At 38.6% G+C, this 24,224-nt stretch overlaps 1 protein-coding gene across 8 annotated transcripts in view; it reads right to left on the bottom strand.

Annotated features, from left to right (window-relative positions):
• Window positions 1–24,224, bottom strand: part of RERE (arginine-glutamic acid dipeptide repeats) — a 427,727-nt gene that overhangs the window by 171,267 nt on the left and 232,236 nt on the right. For all 8 annotated transcript variants that reach the window (XM_089901851.1, XM_089901849.1, XM_089901848.1 and 5 more), the window contains one exon: window positions 924–1,029. In XM_089901851.1, coding sequence (XP_089757977.1) covers window positions 924–1,029 — 106 coding nt within the window. The remainder of the gene's footprint in view (window positions 1–923; window positions 1,030–24,224) is intronic.

Raw genomic sequence — 24,224 nt, 5'->3', positions numbered from 1 at the left:
TCTAATGTGAACTTTATTAATTAAAACAAAAAAGAAAAAGAAAGAAAGAAAGAAAACTGTTTTTGACTACTGGTTTGTTGACTCAAAACCTGTCACCAAAGGCAGTGTGAAGGAGTGAGACAAGCAGTCATCCGGGCCAGAGAGAGCTGGATCACTGCCCCGGGGTCTCCACTCAGAAGACAAATAGCCTTGGCAACTCCTTTAGCATCTCTAAGCCTCGATTTCCTGTTCTGGAAGTGGGGAGTGACAATCCCGAACTCATATAGTTAATGGGTAACAAATATGTGAATCAGCTAGAATGAGGCCTAGCACCTCAAAAAAAAAAAATCAATAAAAAGAAGCTATTAGACATCTGAACAAACGTAACATACACTTTATGTACATATCTCACGTGTCAATAAAGTTATTGGGTAGAAACTACAATGCCAGAGGAAGAAAAAATTAAAAGATGCTCTGAACTACCTTCCTATTGTTCTAAAAGTCAATACTCAAGCTAAATTTCAAAATATTCAGGAAAGCTTTGCTTTGAAAACTGAAGTTCACAACCCTGAAGTTCAACAATACAGATCATTAAAAAGAAACAAAATACAATTCTATAGGGTTTTCAGTGTCATTAGTTCAGCATTAGGTGAGAAAAAGGAATAAAAAGATGAAGCTACTTTTATTTCCAAAGAAGATCTATCACTACTCCTCGTTTAAGGGAAAGATGCTACTATAGCACATGATCAAGTTGTTTCTCTTTTAAGGCAGAAATAGTGAAAGAACTCAGCAAAAAAAAAGAACATTCCAGTAATGTCTATAGATAAAAAGCTTTTTCAGTGAAAACTTTTCATAGTGGTTATCTCCATTTAATGAATGTTTTTACAAAGAACTTTGCCCAAAGCTAAGAAAGTGTAAGAATCAAACCAGAAGGACATATTTACCATTTTCATTATGTCGATCCTGAACCAAATGCTGATACACAGAATCTGGAACTTCAGATTGACGGTAGTACCATTTGACGTTCATGAGTAGGTGGTCCCTCTTACTCTGAAAAGGAAAATCTAACAGCATTAGGAACAGGATTTCGGGTGCCCACAGGTGCATACCATACCCATGATCAAAAGCCCCGGAAACAGGTGGACAGGCAGAGAAGGAGACACACAATTACTACCAGGACCACAAAAATACATTAGTCAATTATGAGGTCAATTTTCATTTTTTGAAAAATCCCAGCCACAACAACTTGCTGACTCTATCCCTCAAAGTTGCTTATTTCAGGAAACAAAGGAAACCAGACTTGCATCTGTAAATCTCCCCAGTTTGATTAACTAGTTCGTTCGATGTATTTTTACTTAGCACCGACTACTCAGTGCACTACGTGAACACATCCTTCCATCCGCAGCTTCAGTGGTGCTGGCAGATATTTAGAAACTGCTTCAGCACACTGTCAAGGCCATTAAGGGCAATGAGTTCTTCCTGCTACTTCACTGCCACGTATGCTCTATGGCAAACTAACACGGCAAACTATGGGTGGTGAGGAAGGTACTATGAGTCCATGGAGCAGGGATCCTGTCTCATTTATCTCTGAATTTCCCAAGAAGAGAACACCTTGGACATGGATATGAATAATAGCGTTCTATGATGGTCAGGGTCCCATAAATGTTTGTGAGACACTTAACCATCTTATCCCTAAAAGTTAATTTTGTTCCTAGTTCATTCGAAGAATAAAGAATCAAATACTGCCTTTCCATTTGAAGGCTGTGGGGCTAGGGCTTGAGGGGACCATCTCTGTGTACCTGGTCATGAAGCATCTCAATGTGGCAGTGCACTAAGGCTTCCCGGGGCCTCAGAAAATACTTTCCGACCCATCTGAGGGCCGTAAGGGACTTCCCCAAGGTGAGTGCAATACCACTCCTCTTAGCAGCTTCTACCTTCTCATCACAAGTCAGTGGGTCAGAAATGCACGAGAGCTAAAATTCGAGAAACACCTCATGTTCATATGGGTGATGGCCAAATCCTAAAGTATGTCAAAGGAGCCTTCTCTAATGAAGTAAGATGCTTGATGCTTACATGAGAGGCTGCACAAAGCCTTCACTAAAAGACCAGGAAGGCTCAAAAATATTTTTGCTAAAATATGTAAGCCATTCAAAGAACCAGAAAGAAAGCAACTGCCAAAGGTCTTGACTGAACTCAAACGTGAAGAAGCGCTATTCCAAAGTGAATTCCATACACGCTGAGATTCTTACTTTTGCAATTAACTGTCAAATATAGGGCATCATTACTGGTTTGAATAAAAGAGACTGCATACAAAGAATAATCCTGCAAAATGGGTACTTTTTAGTTTTTATCAATTTTTCACTTTTATATTCTACACTGTTTATACTGAGGGTGGGAAGAAGAGGACAAATCAGTACGCTGCATAAGAAGAATACACTTTATATATAGTATAGGAGTTTACAGACAGAGCAATTACTTCCGGCAAGGGATTATGGAGGAAGGAGCATCTGACCTGGGAAAAAATGGGAAATATTACAATGAAATTTTTTCTAGGCAAAGGAGGAGACCTGAGAAATACACAAAGATAGAGAAAGTTTAAGACATATATAAGACACATGCAAGTGGTCCATCTGCATGCAGCACAGGAAAACATTCTGCATGATGGTGAGGGGAACCTGAATCCTAGCTGGAGTTTGGCCTTTAGTGGCTTTTTAACTCTCTGGGACAAATGGGGTCTTCTATCTGCACTGCTGACCAAAGCCACAGGCACTGAGATGCAAAACCCCAGGCCGAGGGAGAGCAGCTAAAGGGCTACAGTATCTTCCTGAGGCAGGATGATAAAGAGCAGACCAGGTAGAGCGCACTCATCAGGGAAAGAAGGAGACACCTCAGGGGAGGGACAGGGCCTGTTTGGCAGTGCTCAGGGATAAACCCGGTTAAGTAAATACACTGTCCAATACAGGGCTTCTCAACCTAAAAACTACTGACATTTGGTCCAGATAAGTCTGTTGCGGGGGCCTACCCAGCGCACTGTTAGATGCGCAGCAGCATCCCTGGCCTTCAACCACTAATGCCAGCAACACTCCTCCCTCATTGTGACAACCAGAAACGTCTTCGAATACTGCCAAATGTCCCCTTCGGGTGCGAAATGCTCCCAGGTGAAGCCCAATGGTCTAACAGTCTCCTTTTTAAGGAAAGCTAAACCAGAATGGTAAGACTAAACTCTAATTCAAGCACTACTGGGCTGGGCTGGTAAGTACAGGAAAGTCGGTCATGGTTCAAATCCCAACTCCATCACCTCCCTGTTACATGACTCTGAGCACATTACTAAGATTCTCTGAGTCTACCCTTTTCTGTAAAACAGGATTATCGAAACCTACCTAAAAGGACTCATGAAAAAACTGAAAAGATGGAAAAGCATCTGTAACTGAGCAGGAACTCAAAAGACTATTGCTTTCTGTTAGTAGGTGGCTCTAACCAGTGTTTCACAGAAAACTTCAAGAACTTTGCTAAGAATTGTAGGAGTGCTAGCTTCTCCAGAATATGGTTTCTTTTAGGAGATGATAGTGATGTCTAGTCACTGAGCTACTAATGGATGCCTCAACACTCACAGCACAAAGGAATTCAGATCTACTAGCAGTCCTAGCAACAGTGTTCTAAAATTTATACTTTTATGTACTTCTGTAACACATCTAAGATGTATGAATACCAAATGACCAGACAAAGATACTATGAAAAAAGAAAATTACAGGCCAATATCTTTGATTCATAGAGATGCAGAAATTCTCAACAAAATATTAGCCAACCAAATCCAACAACACATAAAAAAGATCATACACCAGGACCGAGCTGGATTCATCCCAAGTTCACAAAGATGGCTCAACATATGCAAATCAATCAATGTGATACACCACATTAACAAAAGAGGAAAACCACGTGATCATCTCAACAGATGCAGAAAAGGCTAAGATGTATGAAAATGTGAAGGGCAACAGAAATAACCTTTAAAGGTACTATAATCACACAATGTCTATTTTTCAGAACCAAGCCAGTGATTCAGGTGACGTTTTGAGGTATAATACCTATGTTATCTTCTGACCCAGGCACACTTAATGATTCCACCCACACAAAATTACCACTCTAGTTTGTTTGTACCTAGATTTACCACTCCTAAGCCTTTTACAAAGGGAGTTGAAAGCCTACTGGATTTCCTAATGCAATACTACCCAACAACCAGGGAGTGGCGGCATTGTGCTTAAAAAAAAAAAAAAAAAGCCTCCAGATTCTGAATCCCACACATGGCAAAGGCAGGCAGGCTCAATGTAAACCAAAGTTCTGAACGAATGTAAGTAGCTCTAATGGACACAATCTCCCCAAATAGGCCAGGAATTTAGTTAAAGATTAAACGTCTATAAAGGGAGGCACCGTGTTGTTTCAGAGGCACTAGCCTAAAATCAGGTAATCTAGGATTTTGGTACTGTCCACAATCACTAGTTAGCTGGGGGTGGCCTTAGTGAAGTCACCCAGCCGTCTGACAAGGTGAGGGACAGAACAAGATGATTTCTATGGTTTGGTTCCATCTTACATGCCTATGTTTAGATTTCTTCCCCAGACTTAACCAAGTAGATAAAATAGGATTGGGAAAGCACCCTTACGTTTTCTCTGTATCACACAATGGCATTAGCTCACATTACCATCCTAAGGAGTTTCAGGAACTAAAACGTCATCTTCCATGGAAGCTGCCTACTACGCGCTAAGGAACAGCAAAAGGGAGCAGAGGGCACCCCCTCTCCCGGTACTCGCTCCCTCAGCCGTCAATCATGGGAAATCTTCATCTTCTTTACACTTTTCACTAGGCTAAGAATTTTGCTCAAAATCACAGAAAATTAAAGGCAGACATGAACTTAGAGATCATCTGATTCAACCCAAACCATCTGGGTTTGGGGCCAATTACCTCTCCAAGCCTCAATTTTCTCATATATAAAATGAGGAAAAATAATAGTCTGTATATACCTCGTTAGGTCATGAGGATTAAATAAATGAATATTAAGTAGAGTGGACTGGCTCTCAATAAATGCTGGATAGTACTATCACTGTTTTACAGATGAAGAGAGGAGTTAAGCTATATCAAGAGGCTGGTTATAAATTCTGATTTTCTCAGATCCAAAATTATGCTCATAATAGCAATACAAAAGTAAATCCAGTAGCAAATTAGAGGGAAAGTTTCTTCACTTTCGCAACAATTCAAGAAGCATGTCAAGTATTTCTAACAAATATGCCTCATTATTGACTAGTGATATAATTGGACAGCTGCATAATGGTCAAAGTGGTTATAAATGACACATTTTAAACACAACGCTGAATGAAGAAGGAAGCGGTGAAAAGCTTCCCATGTGAAGGCATCCTGGGGTATATTTCTGAACACAGAGAAGAGCCCACTGGGAAGTAAATATTTCCCACCATTTTTTCTTTAAGGAGAGAGAGACTGATTTGACTGCGTCCAGGTGGTAAGATGCACCAGCATTAAGAGAAAACCACCAAACTAATCTGCTTACAGTAAGGTTTCACAGGCCCTGTGCAAAAAAGGAGAGGAGCTGATTCTGGGTTGAATTATGGATTTGTCCATATCCCTGGCCCAGATTTCTTGAAATAAGGGATGAATGTAAATTTAGGGAAATAAAGAGTTTAACAGAGGACAAATCCCATCACCACCTGGGTTTAGAAAAGACAGCTTAATGGTAGGTGTTCAGCAGCAGAATAGGGAGGATTTCCAGATATTTGCATGTCAGGCAATAGGTTGAGAAATAATGAATTAAAAAGTCAAAACTGAAATTAAACATTGAGAATAAGGTAACTGAGAAAGGCAGACTAGAGGGAAAGGGAGGCAACAGAGACCAGAAAGGAAAACAGGAGGCTGCTGCTGAGGGACACCGGTTCACTCCGTCAAGAGCGCACACCTCAACTACCCCAAGTACAAGTACACAAGATCCAAGGCCGAGAAGTCAACTTCCCTTCCCAGAGATCTTTCATGATTATTAATATGGTACTTTCATTGATTTTAAATAGCCAATCTGTGTCCTTCCTAGGACCAGTCTTAATTATCTTCCTCTGGGGAAACATTTTTACACAATATAAAAAAAATAAAAGAAGTGCAGGGGTGCGGAGGTGGTGGTGGTGAGGATAGGAGTTCATTAATGACCAAGTAGACAAGTGCAGAGATCACCTTTTCAATGGTCTTTATTCCCAACCAGAATGGGAACAACAATAATTGTATACTCAACCTGCATTACAGAAGAAGGACCTTCTTTGCTCTATCAATCACCTACCAGGCCTTGCCAGATTATCAGGGCTCCCAAAGCCCTCCAAACAGGTCATTCTAGTCCCCCCACTGTTATCAAATGTGACAGAAGGATCAGGGCCAAAGACAACCCAACTAGGATATGAAGGTGGATATCATCACATGAACAATTTTGCAAAGTCAAAATAATCTGCTAGAGATAACACAGAACTTCCTTCAAATTCTTAACTGCTTAGTTCTTGGGAGCGCACATTTCAAATAATGGAAGATCTAGATTCAGAGTCAGGTGAAATCAGACCAAAATTCTTGTTTTATAAAGCCAAAATGGCCAGTCAGGTTTTTCCAGAAATTTGGGAAATAGAAATAGCTAACATTTGTATACGGTATGGCTTAAGAAGATTCCCTTTGGAGAAACAAAATGGTGAAAATAAGGTGAAGAGTTACCCTTCCAGGGTGCTGCACGGCTGTTTTGAAGTTGTATTTCAACCCTGCTGAGTCTACCTCCACCAACAGGGTGATGCCTGTTGGGAAGATCACCCTCAAAAAGACCTTGGGGACACAGTCTTAGTGGCTTCAACCATTCCTGACTCTGGGGGAGGGGATTAGGGACAGGCAGTAGGGTCTAAGATTACCAGTCTTCAAAGGCCAAGTATAACTCCAGGCATATGCACAGGGGAATCAATCTAAAGATAAGCTTTCGGCACTTCCCTGGTGGCACAGTGGTTAAGAATCCGCCCGCCAATGCAGGGGACACGGGCTCAAGCCCTGGTCTGGGAAGATCCCACATGCCACGGAGCAACTAAGCCCGCGAGCCACAACTACTGATCCCGCGTGCCTAGAGTCCGTGCTCCACAACAAGAGAAGCCACTGCAGTAAGAAGCTCGCACACCACAACGAAGAGTAGACCCTGCTCACCGCAACTAAAGAAAGCCCACGCGCAGCAATGAAGACCCAACGCAGACATAAATACATAGATAGACATACATAGATAAATTTAAAAAATAAAAATAAAGATAAGCTTTCTGTACCCGTCAGAAGATCGTCATTACTCAACTATGTGGATGAACATGAGGACTAAGATGAAATCAGGCAGGAAATATCTTGTAATATTATTTCAAACCACTACGCTACTCCTAACATAAGACACTAACCGTGTAACATTTTCTATATCTATATATTTATATCTAAATAGCTTTGTAGTCATTACAGCTCAAAAGGCCATCAAAGAGTTATAGGAATACATAAGTGCCATCAGGGCTCAGGCCATCAAGGTCCACCCATCTCAGAGTTCTGCTCTCACACGGGTACCAGGAGGTTAGGCGAAAGGCCGCAACACTGACTGCAGAGTCTTGTTCTCCAAGAAGAAAGGGCTCCGAGTATCTCCTACAAATAATCCCACTATCATGTACAAATCTCCCTAATATACTGAGACATTAACTAAACATTTTGTTTCCTTTTATTTGAGAGGGTATAGTAAGGGCAAGTATACTTCTTACTGACATCGACTAAACAAAGTATCCACATTTGTTTTGTCCTAAAACGCCCTTTTCTTCCACCTTTCTCAGGTATGTGCACTGCCCGATGGTGACTGAACTGATCTGTGAAAGAACTATGACTGTAGCACATCTCCCTTATGGGAGCCACAACACTTGAGCTTCCAGCACAGAAACTTGTTTAGTGGTGTGATGGTTAACTTTATGTGTCAACTTGACTGTGCTAAGGGATGCCCAGACAGCTAGCTGGTAAAACGTTATTTCTGGGTGTGCCCACGTGGGTGTTTCTGGGAGAGGTCAGACTTGGACTCAGTAGACTGAGTAAAGAGATCTGGCCTCCCCAGTGTGGGCGAGCATGACCCAATCTCTTGGGGGCCCAAAAGGAACAAAATGAAGAAGGAAGAGCAAATTCCTTCTCTCTTCTGGAGCTCGACATCCATTTTTCCCTGCCATCAGCCATCAGAGCTCCTCTTCTTGTGCCTTCAGACTCTGGGACTTAACACCAGCAGCCCCCCTGGTTCTCAGGCCTTCAACTTGAATTTAATTATACCACATGCTTCCTGCTTCTCCAGCTTGCAGACAGCAAGTTATACATATACTTTCGACCTCCAAAACCTCATGAGACAACTCCTATAGTATATATACATATATCTATCTCTCCTATTGGGTCTGTTTCTCTGGAGAACTCTGGCTAATACAAGTGGCTACTTATCATGTACTGATTGGCCTTTGCAAATGGACATCACCTGGAACTACACAGGGGTCTACTCAGAACTAGCATAATGAATAAAATAAATAGATAAAAGAAACAAGCAAACCATATCCATTTGATTAAGGTGCTTACTGCTGTTAGGCCCTAGAATCAAGGTTGTTACAAGCTCATTTTCCAATCCAATCCAAAAGACTGTTTTCAAGAGATTGCATCAGCATCTGGGTCTGTGCAAGAGGATTTAAATCATCTGGAATCCAATGGTGAAGCAAGAAGGTGGAACTCTGGGAGGGCAGATGACTTTTTACAATGTTTACAACCAAGATGTGCAAATAACTGGTTATATCCAAATCCCCAGAAAGATGATGCTACTAAAAATGTGCTGACACACAGGCTCCAATGATCAGAAATAATTTTCAAAATCACTGTTTCTCAATGATGTCTTGTCTATTAATGGTAGGACCAAAAAGGTGCATGAAAACAAAATTCTCTCTCAACTGCTAACCAGGGAGTCAAAACTCAATAAGGCAATTTCTATCGGGGATTACATTATGGATGAACAATGAAATTTTCAGACAGTGGATTCCTGTATTTGCAGTGGCGAGGCCAAAACTGAGTACAGGGGTAGCCCTGGGAAAATTCGTACTTCTTGGCCTCGTAAGATAGGGAGACAGGGTCACTAGGTAACCTCTGCTGTCCTTGTCTTAAACTGAATAACAAGTTTATGTCACACACACATAGATAAGCCACAGTTAAAGGGGGACTTAGCATATGGGGACATATATAACAAACTAGAACACATTCCTATAATTTCCCACATGAATCGTGTTGATGTACACCTGACAAAAATACTAAATGTCAGATTCAGGATTTAAAGGGTCCCAAAATTCAGGCTGAAGGGTAAGCTAGAAAGATGGAATTTCACAGACAGATTAAGTCCCTATACTTGGATCCCAAAAATCTGCAGCCCAAGCCCAAAATAAACCCCTTCCTAAAAGACAGTATTCTTTCCAGCAATCATGATTACACCGGATAAATCTATAACCACAAATTTTCTATTTGGCCCAAAAGATTTCCCCCATAACAGAAAACAGCTGTTTATAGGCAGCACCATAAGAAATTGCCACATTCCTCGTAATCCCTACTAAATGTCATTAAACACTCCACTGAATTTCTGTCTTAAAAAATCAAGCCCAAATCCTACAAAGTTTAACATGTTTGCAATACGCTGGTTGTTGTTTGGTGATCGTGGTGATGGCAGCAGCGACTTTACTCATTCTGGGGGAGTTAATTACTTCTTGTACATGACATAGTCAGAAAAGTTACAGAACTCTATCACAAATTAATGATGGGGCAGGAGTGAAAAGCAAGTTAAAGAAAGGGGTGGGCAGAACCTGGGCTGTAGTCTTCCAAAATTCTCTAGAAATTTCACAAATTAACTATGACATTATTTTAGAAATAAAAATTACTAACTTATGATTGAAGATACATAACACAGATTTTACTATTAAAAATTGATGCCGAAATATCTTGAAAAGATTTCACTGAGTCAATGTGTGCTTTACAGAAGTGGTTCTCAGACTTCTTAGACTCAGACTCTCATCAAAATTATTGAGGAATTCCAAGAGCTTTTGTTTATGTGGGTCATATCTTATCAATGTTTACTATATTAGAAAATGAAAATAAAGAAAAATTTTAGACATTTTTAGTAACTCACTTAACAATAACCCCATTACATGCTAATGTAAATAATTACAACAAGCAACTATCCTTTCAAAACAAACTAAATTTAGGAAACCAGTAATAATTATGTTTTTACAAATCTCTCTGATACTTGGCTTAAGGAAACAGATTCTCATATCTGATTCTGCTTCAATCCGTTAAGATGTATCACATCATTTAGCCTTTGTAAAGCCCCACGGTACACTCATGAGAGAATGAAGAGTGCAAAAGGCAAATGATGTCTTGGTATAATCATGAAAGCAGTCTGGCCCTGCAGACCCACGGACCATAGGTGAGAAGAGCTGCTCTATGCGATGAAGTGAACAAACCGCACAACAGTCCCGGACGCCTCCCTCTCAGACTCTGGTAGTTGAAACAATTTTAGCAGGCTCCCCAAATGGAACCATGGCTAGAATGTTAGAGCACACATGTAGTTAGAAGTCAGAAACTATTAAAAAATAGAAGATTTTATTTTTATTTATACAATTAGACATTGTAATGGTGAGCAGCAAGTTAAACTCCTAAAGAAAATCTAGGTAAGAAGCCTCTTGTTTCAACTTAAGATATTTTCCTTTCTAAAATTTGAGCTCGTGATATTGAGAAATATCTTGATTCAAACAAGAATATAAATAGGGCTATACTAAAAAGGTACAGTTCAAAACAATGGTGAACCTATTAAGCCGAAAGCATGCAAGGAGAAAATAGGTAGTAACCTGGGTAACTTTTATTCAGCAATTTGCAATTCCAGGCAACTTTGTGGCCATTTCAACAATGGTGCTGCCTCCTACCTTGACAAGAAAACTTGACAACATGAAACATCAACTTTTAAGAATAAAACAAACAAACCAAAAAAGCCCAACAAAAAAACACAAACTTTTAGCTTACCATACTATACTGAATTATCATCTTTTATAAAGATGAACATAACTATTTTATGTGAATCCAGCATTTCTTCTCTTTGTAGGTGATAACCTTTTTGTATCAGTTTTCTGAATTAAACTGCAAAACATACAGCTAGAGTAACACCATAAAATACCTTTTAGAAGCACAAAGATTTTTAGAATTGAGTTTCTGTACATTTAAGGAACACTAATATAGGTTCAGAAATTATTTAAATTTAAATAAAGTCAGCCTACATAGTAAGAATCCAATTACAGCTAACAAACATTTTGAACTTGCCAATAAAAAAATTCAAATAGTTTGCTTGAAAAGGGGAAAAGTCAGTAGGAACCCTAAAAATTCAGGTTTTCCTATTTCACTTTATATAGTCAGTTTTAAGTATCTTATTTATTCTTCTCTCCTTTTGACTTACACCAAAATGAAGACTGTAACCTCTAATACCTGCTAGTCTATTTATACCTGCTCTATCTACAACCATTTTTCTAATACAAACATATGCCCTGACAGCTTATCTCAGTCCACATGCCAGACAACAAAGGCCCGCTGGCCTGCTGGAGAAGAAACGGAAAGCAGGAAATGAGAAGGCTGAGTTAATCCCAGATAATCGATCAGGGTGTTCAGTCAAGTATGAGCCAAGCTGAGGAAATGCTGCTTACAAGAAAGGAAGAAAATCAAAGAGCATATGACCAGAGCCACGGTTCATTTTAAAATAGGTTAATTTTTGCCAAGAAGATTCCCCATCATGTTCAAGCACTAATACAACTTATATAAATGCTAGTAACTTCTGAAGGAGGACCGTTTTCTTTAAAATCCTTCATCCTCTATCCTTTTTCAGAAATGTTTCAATTTGGGGGTTTTGTTTTACTGTTTTGGTTTTGGTTCATCTGTTTTTTTCCTAAATCAGCTTTACTGAGGTAATTTTATACACAATAAAATTGTGTTTGATAAATGTGTTGTATAACCACCACCACAATCAAGATAGGGAATATTTCCATTACCACAAAAAGACTAACTTCCTTTAGAATTGATGAATCTGCTCTGCTGAAAAAGCTTTTGTGCCAGAGAATGCTAGAAAAACATTCTAATCTAAATTCCTTCCCCCATTTTATTAACACAAAGAGACGTTACTATGAGGGAAACAACTCTTGAGTCAGCTGTGATGCTTCTTTCTACCAGCTGATGCTGGAGAAGACCACTACAGACAACAACCCCCACGTTCTTCAAAATCAAATAATTTGCTAGATAAAACTTCTGAGCTGAGACTTCAATGATCTCCTAAAAAACCCAGAATATGATAACAGTTACAGAGACAATAGTTATGAGAGTGAAAAAAATGTTTTCAAATTAGTTTTACAGTATAATTTCCTCAAATCATGTAATCCATATTTAATGAGCTTCTACCAGGTATCAGACCATTGTTCTGGAGCTACATACTGAGGACTCTGGAGAGGAAAAACACAGATAGTCCCAGTCTTGACAGAGCTAACATTCCAATAGAGGGACAGACCCTTTAGCAATCTCTCCACCCTTCCCCAAAACGGTCAGAGAATGGTTAAGTGCTTTAATAAAGCCACTGGCAATGAAATCCGCCACTTAGTAACCATCCCAGGCAAGTAACATTTTGTGTACTGTATTTAATCTCTTCAGGTACTGTCTTCCTTAGAACTAGCTGTCTTTTCAAAAGCACCTGACTTTGGCAGGGAAAAGGGTACTGCGCTTCATACAGACAGAGAAGGGGGGTTAGATCACCTTAATAAATCTATACACCAATCTCCCCATCCACAGGGACAACACAGAAATCCAAGCCTCTGTCTCTCACTAAGGCTGAGCTTTTGTTCATGAAAACTCCAGAAGGTTTTGTGGTTTTTTTGACCTCCTTTACTTTTCTTTTATAAAATGTATTATGAAAAATTTCACAGGCATAAAGGTATAAAAATAATATAACTAGGGGCCAAACATATTTTAAGAAATAAAACATAAGCCAACCTGAAGAAACTGCCTATACGCTCCTTCTAGACAGGTCTCTCGTACTTCCCCCCGAGGTAAACACTATCTTGAATTTACTGTTGCTCATTCCCACGCAGTGCTTTATACTTTTACTTCATATGTACATACAGCTAAAACTATATAAGGTAGCGTTTTGCAGTTTTTACCCTTTACATACATGATACCGTACCCTGACTGCCTCTGCAATCTGCTTTGTTTATTCAGCATTATGCTTGCATGATTCATCCATGCCCTAGTCCATTCATTTTAAATGATACATATTACATCTATGTACAATATGCCACAATTTGTTCAAACATTTCCTGCTGATCGATACTTGGGTCATTTCCAGTTTTTCACTACTACAACCAAGGCTGCTACTATAAGCATTCTTATTTATGTATGTGCAAATTTGTCTTAGGTTTGTCTTTGAATGTTTGGTGCCATAGCTAAATATTCAAAATTAATAGGTAACATTGTTCATAATGTCCTCTGATATCAAAGCCTGTAGGATCTGTAGTGCTGTCCCTGTTTTAGTCTCCGTGTTAGTAACTTGCTGCCTTTTTTTCTTTCTCTTCTTCATCTGTACAGGAATTTAAGTTTCCTTAGTCATTTCAAATGAGCAACTTCTGATATTATTCATTATCTTTAATGTACACTTCCTTATTAATTCATTAATTTGAGCTCTTATGTTCATTATTCCCTTCCTTTCCTTGGTTTAAGTTATTTTTCAATTTCTCAGTACAGACACTAAAACCATTGATTTTACTCTGCCTTTCTTATTTTCATATATAAGGCTAAAAATCTACCTCTGAGCATATGTTTAGCTATATCCAATAGTTCTGATATGTCATAGTTTCATTAATCATTCACTGCAAAATATTTTCTAATTTCCAATGTGATTCCTTATTTGGCTCACAGACTATTTAGAAGTGCATCGCTTTACTCCAAACATTTCTGGATATTCCAGGTAATCATTTTGCTTTTTTACTTCTAGCTTAATTCCACTCTGGTCAGAGAAGATGTTCTGTATGATTTCAATCCTCTAAAATATGTTAAGACCTGAATTAAGATCCAACATTGCCATTTCTGGTAAATGTCCCATATGTACCTGAAAAGAATATATATTCTTTGGTTGCCGGGCATAGTATTCTGTATGTATGACATTTAACTCCAATTTTTAAACTGTGCTGTTCAGTATTCTTACTGATTTATAATCTACTTGTTTGCTCAATTACTGAAGGGGATGTTTTAAAATCCTTCTAATTTTCCAAATAGTCACTAACAGTTTAGGATCAATTGCAGTATATCCATACAATGCATTATTACATAGCAATTAAAATGAATTACTGTAACACACAAAAACATGGATGCATCTCACAAACAATATGGTAAGCCAAAGAAACCAGACACAGATAAATATATACCACATGATACCCTTTACATATAAAGTTCAAAGGCAGGCAGAACTGATCTATGATGTCAGAGCTTAGTTATCATGGGGCTAACTAAGTAGTTAGTTATCGTGGGGCTAGTGGCTAGAAGAGGGCATGAGGGTGGTTTCTGGAGTGCTTACAGCATTTTATTGCATGATATGAGTAAACGTTACATAGAACTTACACATATATTACACATACCTATTACTACGTATAGTGGTATACTACATACATAGTATGTATACCTTAATGATATTATGGGCTCACTTCCAGACCACCGCAATGAAGTGACTAGCGGCAATCAAGCAAGTCACATGAATTTTCTGTTTCCCAGCACACAGGGACTTGAGCATCTGAGGATTTGGGTATCCACGGAGGGGTCCTGGACCAGTCCCCTGAGGATACTGAGGGACCACTGTATAAACAGTCATACACGTCCTCAACTGCTTGTAGAAGAAAGCCATCTACTCCCTTGCCCTCCATACACGCCATACCATCCTTATTCAGAGACCACCTCACCTCAAAAATGCTCATAGTGTTACTGATATGAAAAGGAATAGGGACTTTAAATATGAAATCTAGAGAGTCTCTAATTGAATACAAGATGTTCCACTCAATGCTACCTTGTAAAACCAGCCCTGAAATGAGCAAAGAGTATGATCGACTCCTCTTCACCTGGCGATAGACCATCAAGGCTGTATACACACTTAAAAAGGGAAGAAGGTGTTATTAATAAGATATAACTGAAACCTCTCCTGAAAGAAAGCAATGAACACCATTTTCTGTAACATTTTTTGTCTATGTTTGCTATTTCCACAAACTCCTCTTTGATTGCAGATTATGTGTTTCCTAGAAGACTACTTGGCAGCAAGCTGCTGACAAAGTATTGATGGCAGCCCTCCCTACACACAGCCTTATTAGCATTTCTATTGCTGCACTGCACACACTGGCATTATAAATCACACACACTCAGTGTCATGCACAATAATCGGACAGTTACCTAACAACTAAGGGTATTACAAATGCACTGAACTAATATTTGAATATATGCTCTAATAATTAAATTCCATTACGGTTTTTACCTTTAAGCCTAAGGCAGCAACACAGAAATCGAGTGCCATCCACAACGCCCTCACATTTGCCATGAAATGTCACTTATATAGTTCACATCCAATTACTGAACACAACCAGCCAGAGCATCTATCACTTAACATTAAAACAAGCAGAACCAGGCAGTAGGGTTGTCGGTAGCCATCACGTGGCTTAAATGGATTTCTCACCTTTCAAATATCAAGGGGTCCTCTTTCCCAGAACATCTCACTAAGGGGTTTGGCCTTTTAACAAAGAGAGCTACCCAAGTTGAAAGAAACATTCAAAAGGCAGGACATGTTGCAAAGCCCAGCTCAGAGCTGGAGACATCTGCCCCTTGTATTAAAATACAAAATAGTAAAAGATCCTTTATTGGAAAAGTAAATATACATAAAAAGGAAGCTTTTCTCAAGGCTACTAACAAAGAAGCAGAGTCATATTAATACCTACGGAGTCCTTGTTTTTGGCAGTGTCCAACTGAAATTAGGGAGCCGTCCTGGACGGAAGATCTATTAATCTCCTAGCTTTTAAGAACAGAGAAACCTTCCCTGAAGTCCTTACTTGGAGCCCAAATCTAAAGCAGTTACCAAGCTCAAGGCTGTGCTCATCTGTGTTGCTGTCTGTTATTCATGCACAGTCACCAGGATTAGTGCAAACTAAATTTCACAGATTCACAGAAAGACACATTAGAGCTCTCCACCGATCACCAATGATGACCTTTAAAACAAGGATCACGATTACTCCCCTAATTCTGTTAAGTCCAGAAAAGCTTTTATTGTCAAAAGAAAACATTAATAGCTGACTCTTAGCAATTACCACATAATACAGTCACCACTTTACCTATTAACAATATTACCGTATTCTATAATTTGAGGGAGGCAATCGCTATAGAGGGAAATGCAGGAAATCATTTTCTAGCTCTACCAATGTTATGTCAGGTAGGCTAACAAGAGAAAGTGTCAGAGTTCTAATTGGCAGTAAGTAATTAGTGAGACATAAAATGAAACAATGCCCAAGAAAATTTAACATGATCATACAAAAGAGGAGACAGCGGAATCAACTGCCTGGGGAATTTACAGAGGCTACTGCCCCTCTGCATTTATGGAGAAATCAGTACCTGGTAACTACACCTCAAATCAGGCTCTAGAACGATGGATCTTAACCTTTGCTAGGCCTTTTGTCTCTCAAGAAGATGCGCATGCCGTGCAAACAACTGCAGAAAATATCTGAACGTTCACAGGCTCCCAGTTTAAGAACCACTACACTTAGCACCACACGGTAACATTTGTTTTTGTACTGTCTGTATCCCCACCCTGCAAATACATATATATGACGTGACTATCCCAAGCAACAACACATTAAGTTGCCCTAAAGAGATAACTTACAATACAAAACGTGAAAACCTTCACCTGGCCCTCACGCAGTGAATAACAGGACACTCCTATGTACCAACTGAAGCCAGCTCCTCACCCTTCCACCCATTTGTTATAATACCTGAATAGGGAGGAAAAGCCTTCTGATGTTATCCTATCAACATGAGGTCCTAACCCTCTAAGCAAATCATCCTAAGGGTAGATTACCCCTAGGTAGTCCACTAACAAACGCTGGCTCTAACAAAGCTAGTTTTAAATAAAACAGTAACTAAAAATAAATGATAGTTTCTAAACAGCAGTACTGTTAGGTTTTCCAATTTTGTGCGTTATGTGTAAATTTCTCAGTCTATGATATCACAAACTGAGATTTAGCTATTGTGTAACAGAGGCAGAGAATTAAGGATTACTGTCTTGTATTAAAGCAGAAAACACCATGAATGTCTTCCTCGTCCCCTCTCCCTAAAGTGTCATAAACGGAGTCTAGTATATTTTTAGTTGATAAAGCCATGATGTTACAACATGTAGTTTATACTTTGACATCTCTTTATATCACACAGATATGAAATAGCTAGAATTAGGTAAGAAAGGTGAAACACATTTAAAGAAGAAGAATGTACCAAAGAATCATATCTTTATGAATGTTCATAAAAATTACATTCAAAGCTCATCAAAACTGAAGCTTCTTACATAGCAGAAATCCACTGTCTCTTAAAAATCTGGCCACATTTATCCTGCATTTTTCCTGAGGAAGGCAAGATACAGAACAGTTCCTAACTCACAGCATTTCGAAAAAAATAAACACTGCCGTGACATTTTCTTGTAAATATATTTGAATGAACTCTTAAGAAAAATCTTTCCGTGATTTTTTCCACAAAGCAGTCCACAAAAATGTATGCTACATAAAGCATGAACTCAGAGCTTGCCATAAAAATAAAGTCTTCCCAATTAACTCTGGGAAAAACATAATATTATCTAGGTATAATATTCCCCTTCTTAGAAAAAGGACATATTCATAAAGTGGACTACGTGATAAATACATAAAAATTTAAGAATAAACTGCTCTTCATGCACAATTGAATTTTTACATAAAAAACCCAACAAAGTAGCTAGTATATGAAAAATAAGGCATAGAGGAATTCAAACTAGGTGGTACCTGCAGGAGCCAGCATCTTCCAGAGGCTGACTATAACAAAACAAGATAGAAGAGGCTAAAGACTAACCAAATATAAATAGCAAAATGGAAGGACACTTCAAAAATTAACAAGATGATGTGAAGTAATTCGGCAAGATCTTCTCTTTGAAATTCATCATCCTAGCACGGGATGTTCTATAAACAGCCCCTTACAGAGGATAACGGTAGGCAAACTACTAGGAGCAGGTGTTCGATATCTTAAACATCTAGAAAAAAAATTCATGAATAATAACCAAGGTGACAAAAAGTTCACAGCATAACCAGACAGCCTTTAGTTATATTTACCACGTAACTTGGGCCATTTGCTTTGGAATTCACCTCATGCAATACAGTGAAACCAGCTTGATACTGGTGAACAAAACCAAATGTGAAACCTCTGATTTAAGTTTTACTCTCATGTATTGCATAATAAAATTAAAATGCAATGCCAATAAAATTTGGATTAAATCCAAAAACTGCAGTTTTATGAAACAGCATTTGTAACATTTACACTTACCAAACTGTATAAAATGTTTTATAATCTGCACTCAATTTTAAAAAGTGAAATATAATCTCCATACAGCAAAATGCAGAGACCTTAGGTACACTGTTCAATTAGTTTTTTTTTTAATAAATTTTTTCTTTTGGGGGGGCTGCATTGGGTCTTCATTGCAGTGCACGGGCTTCTCATTGCAGTGGCTCCTCTTGTTGTGAAGCACGGGCTCTAGGCACACAGGCTTCAGTAGTTGCAGCACGCGGACTCAGCAGTTGCAGCATGCGGGCCCCTAGAGCGCACGGGCTTCAGTAGTTGTGGCTCGCAGGCTCAGTAGTTGTGGCTCACAGGCCCTAGAGTGCAGGCTCAGTAGTAGTGGCACACGGGCTTAGTTGCTCCGAGGCATGTGGGATCTTCCCCGAGTAGGGATCGAACCCATGTCCCCAGCATTGACAGGCATATTAACCACTGTGCCACCAAGGAAATCCCTCAATTAGTTTTTATGAAGATGTACATAGATCCCCTTATAACCCAAGTCCAAAATAGTTCTACTCTTCCAGAAGGTTCTCTCAAGCACATTCCCACTCAATCTCTACCCTACCTGTAGAAGCAACCACTAATCTGATTTCTATTATAGAGACCAGGATAGATCTATATATTTAAATTTTAAGAAACTGTCAAAGCTGTTTAAGTGGTTGTACTGTTTTCATTCCCACCAACAAAGTTGGAGAGTTCCTTGCCAGAGAGGCAACCTTGATAATCAGTTATCAGCCTTTTCCATTTAGCCATTCTAGTGGCTGTATAGTGGTATTTACTGTAGTTTTAACTTACATTTTCCTGATGACTAATGATATTGAGCACTTTTTCATGGGCTTATCCTCCAGTCATATACCCTCTTTCTTAAAGTGTCTCTATATTCAAGTCATTTTTAAAAAGTGAGTTGCCTTATTATTAAGTTGTAGCAGTTTTGTTTGACGTTTTTCATGTATTCTGGATTCAATTCCTTTCTCAGATTTGTGTTGTAAACATTTTCTCAGTGTCTGAGGCTTCCCCTATGAATATTAACAATGTCTCTTGATGAATTCCCTTTTTTTTTTTCTTTTATGGTTAATACCTTCCATCTCCTCTTTGAGAAATCTTTGCCTCCATCAAGGTTGTCAAGATACATAATTTTTACCTTATATTTAAGTCAATGATCCATCTCAAATTAACTCTTACGTATGGTGTGAGTTAGGGTTTTGTCTTTTGTTTTTGCCCTATGGATATTCAACTGTCCCAGCCTATTTGTTGAAAAGACTTTCCTCTTCCCATTGAAAATAGCTTGATAGTATATGTGTAGATTAATTTAAATCTGCATTCAAGAAATAAAAGTTACACCTTAGCCCTTGAGATCACTGGCATCTTAATCTCACTTTGTATGCTATCACCAATATTGGAAAGCATCATTTCCTCTTATTAACATACTTTATATTTACATAAAATCAATAGTAATGTTGACTGATGGTTATACTTTTTGAGGTTTTCCTGTTTGAATTATGCAACTATATTTTATAAATGTATACTTATTTAATATGTATGCATACAGACTCCATTGTTGTGACACTTGTAATGTCTAATGTTTATGTTTGTGAAATGTAAAAAATCTCAGCTATAATTGTGTGCTGATATATTACCTCAGATAAATGTATAATCCAGAAATAATCATACAAAACATCTCCTCAAATCTGCAACTCCAGTCACTAAACCAGTTGCTCCTTTTGCTCAAAATAAAATTTTTCTGGAAAGTTAATATGTTTTAAGTCACCTTGTAAGGGATAAACCAATAAGGAAAAACGCAAAGCTCTAACACATACATTTGGGGTGGGGGGATGGAAGCGGGAGGGGAACCGCATCCTCTCACCATCATTGGTGAGATTTCACAGGTCGATCTGAGCATCTATTTACGAAGACAGGACTTCAAGCTTCTCCTGGACTAGAAAAAATTTTAAAAGAAAACTGAGCATCTATGCCTCTGACATGGCGTAGACCACTAGGGGGAAACTCCATGGGGTTAGGGGACCAAACTCAGCTGGTAATTGATAAACTGTTCCTTCTTTCTTGTCTTCTGTACCTGTCCCTCCCCTCAGGGCTTATACAGAAACGGTGGCAGCCATGACAAACAGCAGGTCACACTAAAAACTCACGTGTTTGTGATCCTAGGCTTAGTAGAAAACCATTTCAATACAAACTAAGATACCAGGAATTCTAGGAGGATGGCAGCATGGTTTACAGATCTTCCTGACTCACCACCATAAAAACAGATCAACTAGAGAGTCAAACCAAACTCCCGCTGACAACAAAACAGAATGCAGAAACAAGGTATCTTCACAAATCCGCGAATGTAAGCAGGTGGGGGGCACAGACCACCAGCAACCGAAAGGCCTGTGCTTGTCAGCATTTGTAGGGGAGAAAACTGAAGGAACGCTGTACCTCTCACATGGAAGATCAGGAGGATCTCAAAGTCGTTACTGAGCATGGAGGTGGGCCAATGTGCTAACAGCAGCTTGCCACTGCGGGGGTTTTGTCCATGGGGATGCAAGTTAGTACAGGGAGACCAGAAAAGGCTAAGTAGTCTAACCACAGTGAACTCTAAAAACTCACCACAGCTCCCTTCCAGGAGAATGCCCCGTAACAAAGGAGAAACTAGAGGGAATAGAGCACAGACCGAGAAGAACAGGAACAAGAGAGTAAAGGAAAAAGAAGGTTCAAATGAAAGTGAACGAAGGGAAACAGAGTCAGGAACTCACAAAATGCAAGCACCATATTTTTAACATCACATAACAACGGAAGAGGGGGCTCCGAGAAGTTACAAGAAACTACTCTGAACCACACACACCTCCTTCTAAAGGTTCAAGAAAATCAAATGTGCATAAAAATAAGCAAAAGTACTGAGGTTAAACCTCATACAATGCTACTAATAGGGGGGAAAAAAAAGGAATAAGGAGCAGGATAGTATCTCTACAAGGAAAGCACAGCAAAAAAAAAAAAACAAAACACCTGCGTGCACACACACACACACAACCAAAACTGTAATGCACTGTTTCAAAACAAGCTAAAAGATATTATTAAATAAATGATACAAGACATTAGAAAGCAATACATATCAGACACAGGAAGACTCAGATGTGAAATGTCAGACAAAAATTATTTTAGAAATGAAGACTAAACCAGAAGGAATACAAGAGTGAATAAACACAGCTAGCAATGCCTTATGAGAAAGAGAAGGTGAAAAGAAGAAAATTTTAAAGTCAAAAAAGAAATAAAAAACAAAAAGGATTCAGGAGAAAGTGACAAATATTAAAGACAGACAAGGAACAACTAACATACAGACAGCAGAAGCTCCTGGAAAAGAAAACCAAATCTAAGGATAAGAACAAACACTAAAATCTAAGGGTAAGAACAAACACTATAATTCAAGAATATTTTCCTGAAATGAAAAGCTTTGAAACTTCACACTTCAAGAGCACACCATATACTTAAGCACACTAATCCAGAAGATCCTGATTAAGACACATTCTTTCTACTAAAATTACTGGACTTTAAAGGAAAAAAAATTTCTTCAGGCATCTAGGAAAAAACAATATGTGAATTATAAAACAAAGATAATTAGAGTTTCAACAGACTTTGACAGCAGTGCTTTATGCCTGAAGAAAATGTTGTTGCATATTTAAGGCACTCAAGGAAAGAAAACATGTTATGGTGACCATAGTTAGTAATACTGTACTGCGCATTTGAAAGCTGCTGAGAGAGACCTTAGAAGTTCTCATCACAAGGGAAAAAGAATTCTGTAACTCTGTGCGGTGATAGCTGTTAACAAGACTTACTGTGGTGATCACTTCACAATATATTCAAATACCGAATCATTATGCTGAGAGTAATATGATGTTGTATGTCAATTATACCTCAATTTTTACAAGTAAGAAAGGAAGAAAAGAAAACATTAGCCAGCAAATCTGACCTGCAAGTGTAAGGGCACAAACAACCTGTTATAAGCATTCAAGAAGTCGGGGACTATAGTTCCTCCAGACAACTAAGATGACTACAGAGACATCTATATAAGCACTAGCGATAAAGATAAAATATAGAGTTACTTGGAGAACTAAGACTAAATAAGGGTTAAAGAGAAGAGACTATAGTATGTACTAGTTTTGACATCTGAAAATGTAGACATAGTATCAATACTATCATTTAAAACATGGGGGAAGCATAGGGAGAGCACAAACTAAACTTTTTTTAAATACTCTTCAGTAATCATAACTGGTGAGTGTGGGATTAATATCGTTACTCTGAGACAGCTGTTTGGGTAAGGTGAGATAAAGAAAATAATGACAGGATATTCTAATTTTGTCACTCCTGTGTGCCTGAGAATCAGGAATCTCTGTGTGGAAGATACAGATGGAATACAGATGAGGTAAAAACTCTATAATTCTGAATCTGAATTAGAAATATCAGTATGCAGCAATGAAGACCCAAGGCAGCCAAAATTAAATAAATAAAAAATTTTAAGTCTATGCATTTAAAAAAAGAGAAATATCAGTATGATTGATAAAGTATCACTATAATAGATAATGTTTCCCAGCTCTGTCCACTGAAATTTTAGAAATTTTCATATAATTTATAAAAATCCAAAGATCTAGACATAATGACCAACCCAGTAGAAATGAGTCCCAAACAGCCCAGAATGTGCTCTTGAAATATCATTTCTCACTAAAAGAAACCATGGAGTCTAGAAGAAATGGTGATTCCAGGTCTGGTGTGGAAATGCACAAGATAGGGATGGAGCAGCTAGACATACAGATAGCAAGGACATTAGACCACTAGGGTCATATCAACGACTTAGAAGCCAACCTGGAGAGGCTCCCAGTAGCCAACGATGGAATAATCTGGGCTTCAATAAGGATTAAGAATTGCAATTATTTGAAACCCATCAATATCTTTAAGGGTACCCAACGCATTATTTGAAAAGTGGGTAAAAAGAAAGAATCAAGCTTTTATCCTGTCTTTCCTAAATAAACGGTACAACTGGATAGGCAAATCATAGATGACAGGAAGCACTGCCATATGAAATTATTCTAGCTAATAAATGAAAATGAAATGGAAGAATTAGAATCTCATAATTTTGCAACACTCAAGGAATTAATGGATACAGGCAGTAAAATCCAAAAGAGAAAGGAGAAAAAACAAACAAACAAACAACAGCAAAAAAACCAGACATGACATGCCTCTGGTAAAAATTTACTACACCATTTGTAATCTTGCCCAAATGGGTCAGACTCAAGTCTGAACAAGCCTCTGGATCCAGCTATTAACGTGCAGGAAATGCAGTAGACCGAGGCACATGTTTACTGCACTAGCAATCAACAACATCTAGATTGTGGGAGATACTTCAGGTCAAATGGCTTGGCTTTTTCAAAATAAATAAAGGGATGAATGAAGGGCGCGGCGAGGGAGAACTACAGATTATAAGATCATAGGCAAAACTAAACTGTAGTGTCCAGAGATCCACGCTTGGGAGATAAAACTATAAAGGAACATG

This window comes from Delphinapterus leucas, chromosome 1 (assembly GCF_059928025.1).
Source record: "Delphinapterus leucas isolate spDelLeu-1000000601 "Yukka" chromosome 1, BTC_Dleu_Yukka2, whole genome shotgun sequence".
NCBI classification, from domain to species: Eukaryota; Metazoa; Chordata; class Mammalia; order Artiodactyla; family Monodontidae; genus Delphinapterus; species Delphinapterus leucas.
Note: the sequence above shows the minus strand (reverse complement) of the source record. Positions and strands in the feature narration are given on the sequence as shown.